Source organism: Oculina patagonica, chromosome 3 (genome assembly GCF_052425735.1).
Source record: "Oculina patagonica isolate OP01 chromosome 3, crgOcupat, whole genome shotgun sequence".
Classification (NCBI taxonomy): Eukaryota; Metazoa; Cnidaria; class Anthozoa; order Scleractinia; family Oculinidae; genus Oculina; species Oculina patagonica.
Window position 1 is genome coordinate 14,301,156 of NC_135760.1, and position 10,471 is coordinate 14,311,626.

General features: G+C 43.1%; 1 protein-coding gene across 1 annotated transcript in view; it reads right to left on the reverse strand.

The window, feature by feature from the left end:
* Window positions 1-1,194: 1,194 nt before the first annotated feature.
* Window positions 1,195-10,471, reverse strand: part of LOC144646729 (organic cation transporter protein-like) — a 15,520-nt gene continuing 6,243 nt past the window's right edge. The window contains exons 4-11 of the mRNA XM_078506413.1: window positions 10,224-10,471; window positions 6,891-7,133; window positions 6,130-6,267; window positions 4,354-4,433; window positions 4,135-4,243; window positions 3,647-3,719; window positions 2,930-3,135; window positions 1,195-2,013 (exon numbers count right to left, since the gene is read on the reverse strand). The exon at window positions 10,224-10,471 is cut by the window's right edge and continues 33 nt beyond it. Coding sequence (XP_078362539.1) covers window positions 1,893-2,013; window positions 2,930-3,135; window positions 3,647-3,719; window positions 4,135-4,243; window positions 4,354-4,433; window positions 6,130-6,267; window positions 6,891-7,133; window positions 10,224-10,471 — 1,218 coding nt within the window. The 3' untranslated portion in view covers window positions 1,195-1,892. The remainder of the gene's footprint in view (window positions 2,014-2,929; window positions 3,136-3,646; window positions 3,720-4,134; window positions 4,244-4,353; window positions 4,434-6,129; window positions 6,268-6,890; window positions 7,134-10,223) is intronic.

A 10,471-nucleotide genomic window follows, 5' to 3' on the forward strand; every position in this document is an offset into this window, starting at 1 on the left:
GATTGTATTTCAGTGTTAGATAGCCTAAAACTGTTCCTCGGACCATGAAACTATACTGCCAACTAAATAAACGTAATACATTCCATTTAAATGGGTTATAGACTTTGGTTTTTTAGCACGCATACTTACTGGCACTCTTTTGTAAAAACTTACCTGCTGTAGTGACTAACAAAAGTCAGTGTAGACAAAATTCAACCTCAATTTCTTGACTTTATCCAGTGCGTAAAAAATCACCTGTTTCGTAAACCAATCTCTCTCGCAAAAAGGTCAAGTACCTCTTGAAGCCCGGGGCAACAACCCAAAAATGGCAACAGGGTTTTACGACATAAATGTTTTCTTTCGATAAGAAGAGGTAGAAGTCTGTCCCAATCCAATACTGATCAGCGGACCCTCCAGATGGTTTATCAGCAACAGGCACTTAACTTTGGTTTCTGTAGCATGAAACGACAAGGAGTTTCGCCACTCCTCCTGGATGGGATGCTAGTCTATCGCAGGTTACCCTCCAGGCTGCCCTAACAATTAATTTGCCAGTACCTATTCAACTGTAAGGGTAAACGTTAACTATCTTTTGTCAACACGAAAATTCCCCGCGCCTGAACAGGGACATCTCAACCGGGAGTTCAACGTATTGATCAGTGAGCCACCGTGCTTTTGATATGCTGGACTCTAAGTGAACAGAAGGAATAAGAATTTCAAGGAATAGTTACGCTTACCGAAGACTGAGTCTGTTATAATATTTCATCTACAGAGATCATCCGAGTGACAGACTACCTGACCAACAAGGAATAAAACTTACACAGATTGGCATAAACAATTAAATACCAGCTGACCATTAGCCTCCTACGCAGTGCGTAGGACGCTAGCTGACCATCGAAAGTGGACATAAATGTACTATCAACTGCTCGCATTTAGAAGACACTCTTACAAACCAATTATTTTACAAACTCTATATGACTTCCCGTCATGCATGACTGAATGCCAGTCACCAACAAGCCTTTCTCAAGAAAGAGACTGTACAGCGAAGAAGCGATGGACTTTGACCCATCACAGCATTTATTGCTTGCAGCAGGTCGGATGTGATGCGTTCGTTGACTGCTAATTTGGAACTAACCGATGCAGGTTCCGTCGTCACCGTCAAAGCTCTATAAAGCTTTCACAGGACTAGACTTGCTCCAAGTCGACCTCGTACAAAACAGCCAGAAGCGACCGTGCGAGCGAATGAGGTCGCGAAGCGACCGAGATGGAGGTGGCGAAAAGGCCCAACCAACCAGAGAAAAAAAATAAATAAAAGGACTTTGAGAAAGTCTATCACAGGACGTATACTTTTTATTTCTAATCGTTTCTTTGCCGTGGAATTAAATTTGAACAACACATTGAAAGGAAATAGTCCAGAAATTACAATTAAAGAGAAAAGAAAATGACACTATATATGACAGGAAAGGCCGTTCATTCGCAAATTTTATTCTTCATATGAAAGTCTTATAGATTCTATTTGTTCATTATAGTTTTTTTTCTTTCATAAAGTAAAAATATATATTAAATCCATCACTTTTCTGCAGTGGTTACTTTCTAGCTTCTGAATTAGGGATGAAAACATCCGGCCTGCTTGTGTTTGATTATGCATGTTTCGACATGTTTACGTCCGGCTAGGAAATTGCACCTAAAACCTCGATTCAAAGTGCAAATGTGAAAATTCTTACGTAAATGAATCCCTTAGGCAGAACGTAAAAAAATACACACGTGAAAAAATAAACTCCTCTCGGCAAAACAACCGCTAGCGTATTAAAATATATCGGTTCCTATTTCTGTCATACACAAACAAATAGTAATAAAATCTTTTGTTCGGGTTCTCTCCTGTTTTATAACACAAAGTACTTTCCATGTTCGCTGCGTTATACTCCAGTCTCGCACTGTTGTGGTTGATCAGTCTTGGTAGGTTTAACTTCACCCTCTTTTCCAAGGGAAATTGAATTCAAAGGTGAACATTCATCTGGAGTACTTGATGAGTCGCACCTGAAATCAAGGTGAAATGACGATTCTTTTAGTTTATTATTTCCTCTTTGTTCAGGTACATTCAGATCGGAGTACAAGTACATGGAACGACTTTTCAAACCTAGTGCTTATGCTTTCGATTATCACATTTCACACCAATCTCGTACCAATAGACTTCTTTTCAACTCATCAACTGGTCAGCAACAGAAAGGAGTGAGGGATTTGAGAATGTCAGTTAATCAGTCAGTGAATCCTCTTGGTGCCCTGTGACACATAAGGCCTTCACAAGAGATCGCCACTGGCTTCGCTCGTGAGCCCTCTGCCCTGCGGTTTCCAAAGAAAGACGGTTTTCTTTAAGTCGCATTGTCCTCTTCCAGGTCCCCTTTAGGCCGGCACAAATTCTCTTACCCTGTGGTGTCCTGTGAAGGGCTGTTTTGGTAAGTGCAGAAGATGACATCCTACACGCGATGGCTTTCACTGAATTGAAATTCGAATATCGTATTCTTACTCGTACTCCGATCTGAAGTTCCCTAATACTCGACGAACGACAACATCGTTGTTGACCCTGATGAAATCAAATTCAGTGACACTGCGGAAGACTTAATAAGTGACAGCGCGTGAGTGTCAGGTTGGTAAAATGAGAGCGAGAACTTTTAAACTCTTGTCGACTAAAATTCAGACTACAAGTGGTCTCTCACTTTCCTCAGGGTCGGTCGAGAAGGCGTGGGCGCGGGCGAAAATCACTTCGCACGAGGGTGCGGATATCGCGTCGGTGCGTGCAAAGTGATTTTTGCACGTAGTCACTCACGTGTTCACCCACTCGAATAACCCTCTTACTTCATAAAATTCACGGTCGGTCCACAGACTGACACAGCGTACACAGTTTAAACAGGCTCTCCAGTTGACCCGCTGCCCTCTTAACGTTAAATATATTTACCATTTACAACACGGTATTGGGTTGGGACGAGGTTTTTCCATGCATATCAACCCATAATACTCTTTGTCCTGTTCCATTTCTTCAATTGTCTGGTGCATGCTGGCCAGTAGTGTCTCCGGAAGCCACAGTGTCATTAGGCCAGCGGTAACAGTCAAAACACCAAAGATTACCATGGGTAGGGTAACGCTCACGCCAGGAAGCTGGGACTAGAAAACAGTGGATATTTCAAATTCTGTCAGCCAGTGTATAATTTATATAATAATTTATTTTCTCTACTGTTGCTATAGTTTGTTTGTAATGAATTTGTAATCATACTTACACTTAAACACTTAAATTGATGAGACATTAGTAGTTGCTGTTCCTGGATGTCGATATCAATCTAAATGGCTTGGAAGGGCAACGTGGCTCACCAGTAGCTTGAAGCAGCCTTAAGTATTGTTAAACCCACCCCTTTCCTTTAATATATAGGACTAGAGAGGACGGTGTTAGGTAACCTTGCATCCGGATTTCCTAACCGTTCGATTCGCAGGTACCCATCTGTACCCCAAGGTAGAGAGGCAGTGTTAATGTTGAGTGCCTTACCTCAAAACACAACACAGTGAACTGGGCCAGTGCTTAAACCCATGCCGCTCGACCCAGATTATTCATTAACTATGAGGCCACTGCGCCTCCCACATTTCTCGCAATAATAAATTATTAATTATAATTATTTCTTACCAGCATTACGATATAAGGTGCGGCGATTGTACCAATCCGAGCGTTTGTCGAGCATGCGCCAACTGCGAGGTTCCTGAAATTTATTCACCACAACATCTTAAATAACTCATGTTGAAAGCTTCCACTGTCGTAGTCATGCAGCATTTTTTTCTCCTAACATGCGTATGCTATGTATACATGCCCGAGAATTAGAGAGATATACCGGGGGGTACTACAGTCTAACAGTTCCTAGATATTATCGTTTCAACCCAGGAATCGCCATCCCGAAGTCGTGATGAGGAGAAAACTGGGAGGTAATGTACTTCGTAGCACGAGTTTGAACAGGATTTATAAAGCTACACACTGATTCCTTTTATCCTAACAGGTTAAACTTTTAGAGTGTTTGTAACTAACGGCCCTTGATCGAGGGAGAAATCCATCCAGTTATACATAGAATACCGTTAGTTTCTATGGCTGCCCTTCGAAAGTATCTGAAACGCAGTGCTTACCTTATAGATGTTGGGTACAGTTCATTGGTAAAGAGGTATATGTTTGAAAATGACGCTGTATCCAATGACCTTCCAATGAAAGCCAGCACTGTTGTAACAACCTTCTGATCTGTGATGTGAGCAATATTAACAACAATAATCTTTTCACGTTGTCCTTCAGTAGCATTTTGATAAAGATATTTAAACTATAAAAATACAAATGTGGCATTTTGTACGCACCTTCAGGTACAGCAAGAACAAGCAAGCAGGATAAGCCACAAGCAACCATAAAAACACAGTGAGGAACGCGACGACCAAATCTAAAACAACAAGAAAAGCCATTTATCATTCGATGCAATTTTTTCTTCCTTTTCATTGGCCGAGAGCCCACCGCATGATCTGCAAATAACTGCCTACAAATAATAGTCTGCTCGTGCGCATTTGCGTCTGACAGTGATTTTGCTACAAATAATATTCTGCTCATGCGTAGTTGTGTCCACTTCCGAGAAAAATGGCAGCTAGTTTTGCAGAGATGAAGAAGAGCGGTTGGATTTGTCTACAAGGCCCGAAAAAATAGCAAAACTACAAAGAAGGCGATGGAATTTCCTCTTATTGTATTTCGGCAATATTTGAAAGAAAGAGAATTGGATGAAGACCAGCTCGTATTATCGAAGACGAAGTTACGCTTTCGTCTGCATTAATTCAGCAAGAAATAGTGCGGTTTCCACGCAGTTCCCGAAGGAACTTTGTGATCGAATGATAAAACAATTATTGAACTCGCTTCCCTCAAAATATCGTGATTTGTCAGTGTCTCGCAGATCAATTATTTTTCCCAGCCTTCGGCTTCGGCAAATAATTGATCTGCTCGCCACTGACAAATCACGATATTTTGCTCAACCTCGTCCAATAACTGTTAAATATGTGACGTCAATCAAACTGTAGAAATTGATTTAAACAAATCGCATTCGCCAGCTAAGGTGCGATTTTACAAGCGCGGCCGAGGCGGAGTTAAACTAAGGACTACCAAGAACAACACTGACTAGTCCTGAGGGAAACAGTTAATTTTGCGCCCCGAGCATCTCAACGTTTTTCTCAGCTCCCCCTCAGTTAACATTGAGAGACGGTTTTCACGGAAAACAAAATCAACGGTTTTCCGAACGAAAAGATTAGAAGAATGGCGGTTGTTGCGAGGAACCGTGTTTCGTGGGAAACGGTGCACCGGTTACCCTCTGACGTCGCAGATTTGCAATATTACCCGCTCAAAGACTTTTTGATGAAAAAAAACATTTATGTCATGTGACTTTGAAGTAGCCAATGGCAGTGCGCGTTGTTAGGGAAAAATTCCATCCATATGACGACAGAAGCTAGCATTCGGAGAAGAGGACTTGCGCCTAGCACTATCGGGGTTCAGGCAGCCCTCTGACGCTAGGCACGCGGGAAGCAGTGTTATCTTGATGCGTCACTAAATTCTCGAAACATATTTAAGACATGTATGAGAATCAGTAACGAGAATTAATATTTTGACCTTGGAAGAGGAAATTGGAACATCATTCAAGGGTTTTACAAACAGATGAAAGGAGAAAAGTTGTAGACCAATGGGGTATTTGGGTGTTTTGATCGGTGAAGGAGATCATTGAATCCAGACCAACTTTCCGTGGTGTTGCTTGCTGTTAGCCAGTGAATTACTGTGCAAAAAGATTAAGTTTAAATTTACCTTGTATCGAAGCATTAGTTTAAACAAAGTGCGCTTTTCATTAGTCAGAACTGGCCGGTCAGACCAGTGTATTCGAGAACAGAATTCCGTTTGTAATCAGATTTGTCCTGTAAATCAGTCAGTGCATAAATATTATACACTATTGTGGTGGATCTGCCGGAAAATATCGTGGAAAAGGCCCATTTAACGTTCAAAACTACTGGAACGGCCGGCCAGTTCTGACAAATGGAAAGTGCCATAAGTTCTGTACAAGGTTATCGATTATTATATTGTGTTTTGTGTCAAACAGTCGGACAACATACTTTTTCATAACAAACCACGACAGAAGTATCTGACACGGTATGTCAGTCAGGTACATCAGAAACAAGTTGAGATATGGGTTGCCAGCCAGGTTAGAAATGTACAACAGGAAACCAAAGAACACTAAGCTCACCACAAGCCTGAAAAAGACAACAAACTTTTAATGGCTGGTCAATGCAGTTTCTGATTTAATTAATGAAGAAAATTGCAGGCTGATTCAACGGTTCGGTACTATATTTAAATTCCAATATTTCGGAATGCACGGCCTTCCTTCCTCAGGGTCTTACAGAGAATGACTCTAGAGGTTAAACGTTACAGATTTAAAATGTGGGAAATACGATATAACGCGTAAATAGTAATTGTCGAAAAGTCACTACTCCATACTCTCTTTCACCAAGTGGCCCAAAGTATTTTTAAGCGATGACGTCATCTCTTTATGCCATCGCACGACCGGCAGGATCTATTGTCTGTTTCGCGCGATCGAACAGAAATCAAGTTTAACTTAACAAGAAATCGCCATATAGAACACAAAGCAAAATACTTCCATGCAGGTACAATGGAACACTACAGTGTATAAGCGAAAGAGACGTATTTTATATATTGGGATCTATTACATTTAGAAGACAGAATTTTTTAATTGTTATAAAATTTCCTCAAAATTAATTATGTAAGACCCCTTGTGAAACATCATCGCTTCTGCATGCATTATATGCCATTTAATTGTGTAGGAAGAGACACCGAGAGAAACATGAGACAAGCTTACCAGTTAAACCAAAGTATGAGTGTTCTTTTACGCATGCGCGGTGTTCTCAGGAGGTCAAGCGGTGTATGGTGGACCTTGTTTGTCTGTAATTCTGTTTCTCCTTGGTAACATTTAACAAGTGAATCTTTCAGGGAATCCGAGTCAACGGACACTGCACTTTTGTCAGCGAAGTTCTTTAAAACTTTATATGCCTTTTCCACTTGTCCATTTACAACAAGCCATCTTGCTGACTCGGGTAACACGCTGCAAATAAGAAATGCAGGTATGCAATGCGTACATTCTTCTGCTGTAAGTATCAGCCTAGATAACTTTTAGAAACAGGGTTAAGAGGACAGTGTACTACTATTCAACAATTTAAATATGAGACTCAGTTTTCTTTGAGCCATCAAAGTTGAGTACTTATAGATTTTTACATTGCGCATTATCGTGATAAAAAGGAAAATACCTACGGAATAACTTTTCTGTATTATCGGGTAACAGATAGCAAATGAGCAAAGCAGACGTACGCGTCTGATGCAAACCGTCCGATTTTGTACCACGTGATGTATTTTGTCCAATGAGCGCGCTTGAAAATTCATCGGTGGCTTATACGGATTGATAGCGTACCGCGAAAATTTTACGTTCTAAAAAAATTAGCTCAATCACGTGAAAGAAAAAAATGTTGGTGGATTCTTACAAGAGATACTTAACAGTGCTTTCGGTTTCCATTTTATAAATATAGATTACTTCATAGAAAGTGCGACGTACGGATTTTTATTCACGAGTTGCAAAACTTTGGAAAAACGAACGAGTGAGCGAAGCGAACGAGTGAGTTTTCCAAAGTTTTGCAACGAGTGAATAAAAATCCGTACAAAGCACTTTCTATGCTGTAATTTGTTTATTATATATATAACGAGAATTCAAGCATTGTAAAGTTTACGCGATTTTTCATGTTAAGTAATACATAAACCTTTGACATATTACAGTTTGACCTAGCGGGAAGAAAAACAAAGCAGGCAAATGCACATCGCTTTTCAAGCGAAACCACCGCGCGAGGGGGGGGGAGGGGGGGGCCCCCCGCACCGCAGCAGGACCCCCCCACACGCAGTCCCCCCCCCCCGGCCGCCGGCCCCGGAGGCGCGGAGCGGCGCGCGGGGAAGGCAGACCGAAACAGCGCGAACGACAGGAGAAGGGACCAGGAGCCAGGGCCCCACACGGGGGGGACGCCCACCCCCCCAGCCGCGGGGGGCGAGGGCCCCACGGAGAGGAGAGGGGGAGGGACCCGGGCGCGGGCCGGGGAGCCCAGACGGGCCCCATCGGCCACGACCGGGCAGGCCCCGCCCCCAGCGAAGGACCCGACGCCTATGCCACTTTTAATCAAATAAGAAAAATTACTGCCGACAAAATCTTCTGCAAAAACTTTATTTAATTAAACACATTGCGTTACTTTTGAAAGCAAAAGTTTTGGTATCGCATCGAGGAAGCGTCGCCACACTGAAGCGAATCAACTGAACACGCAGGCGAATTTTGAACAAAACTGCGATATTACACACAAGGAGTCGATTAATTAGGCAATAATTGCGACGCAAATCCACATTCAGAAATGCAATCTACTTTACCATGGTGTTCCCGAGGGTGGTAGTGCTTGAATATTCTTAGAAAGTCCGCGGATGTGTTGTAAGGGACCGTAAGAGAGGGGGGAGGGAAGAGAACGCCCCCCCCAGCCGGAGCGTGACCCCCCCACGCCCCCCACCCCCCCAAGCCTCAGAAATGGACACCATTGACCGCCGGGACACCAGCCCGGGCAGGAACTCGCAACGGAGAGAGGGACACCCCCCGAGGATGCCCGGAACACAGCGACCGCCAGGAGGGAACGCGAAAACGGGAGAGAAAGCACAGAGGAGGAGAAGGAGAACGAACACACAAGGAAGGAAAGAACAGAGCAAGACAGCCCCGCACAGGGCCGCACGACCCACCCACACCCCCCAAACCAAAAGCCCCCCCGCCACCGAAAGCCGACCCCCCCCCCCCCCCCCCCACATAAAAATGACCGGTCCCTAAGTTTTGAAGAAATTCTTGTCTTCGCTTTCACTTATCGACACTTCGCTTGTCTTCGCTCCGCCTTTGAAGAATGATTTTTATCGTTATAATCTCATTACTGTATTCTTTCGGTTTTGCTTAGCGAGTTCCTGTTTGCTTGCCTTTCCATAAAGTACTCTAAAGACAAAGTTTTTTAAAGGAACAAACCGTGTAGCCATATTTTCAAAGCATAAACTGCCGTAGGGAACAAACTTGCCGCTCGCTGTTTGCTCAACCTCGTTGGAAACCATTTGAGTTCTCGTGCTTTGATTGGTTGGGTCGTTCCACTCTTGATGCTGATTGGTTATATTTTTCACATGTGAAGAAAGCTATACGCGAAGCTGATTGGACGTATCGCTTTTCTCACATGTGAAATATAGCAAATATAGAAATCTATTTGGGAGATTTATTGCCCAAAATTCTCGCTATATATGTGATAAATACAGTGGAACCCCGATATAACGATCCTCGATATAACGATATTCCCGATATAACGATGACTATTCTATGTCCCGGCAAAAGTTACAGTAAAATGTATGGGACAGAACCCCGATATAACGATCTTCGATATAACGATATTCCCGATATAACGATGAGAATTTAGCGAACCAAGCGTAAAATCTTCCCCGATATAACGATATTATCGGTACACAGTCACAATTTAAGCAAAACATTGAATTTGATACAATAACATAACAGTAAAGGGGTTATCTCTAACGTTTCTGACAACAGCTTTATTAGTATACCCCTGGGGGGAAGGAGGAGGGGCGAAAGAGCGAAAAGAACAGGGCCGAGAGCGGCGGGGGAGCACGCCAAGGACCACCAGCAAGCGAGGGAAAACCCCCGATAATTCTCATCGCGCATCGCCAGAAAAGGAAAACCACGCAAAAACCCGGCGAACGTGGGAAACAATGTGGATGGACGAGAAACGTGAGAAAGAGAGAAAAGGTGACTCTCGTGGGCGCACAAAACGGGCGACGGAACAAACGGACGGGGACGCGAACCCGCGTCCGAGACGGAGCGGCAAGAGCGCGCGCGAAAATAATGGGGGTTATAAACGATGATATACGAAAATGATACTGCATTTTAAGTTTCTTTATCCAGTAAAAAAGTATAAGTTAGGTTTACCCCGATATAACGATATTTTCGGTTATTTTACGGACATATCGTTTTATCGGGAGTTTCGATATAAGGATTCTTCGATATAACGATATAATTTTACTGTTCCCTTGGCATATCGTTATATCGGGGTTCCACTGTAAAAGAAAAACTTACGTCCACAAAAGAAGAAACAGAGCGGGAGGAAAGCTTGCCACGAGAAGCAATGTTCTCCAGTCACGGATTAAGTAAGCCAGCAGCGCCATGACAGCCGCTCCAGTCACCCAGTAGCAGTCCATGACTTTAGCGCCCATGGTGCGGTAACTGGGTCCCACTAGCTCCAGGATATACACATAATGACAAACAAAGAAGCCTGTCACAGAAGCTGCTGTTCCAAAACGAAGGAAGGTGAAGAATGACAGGCA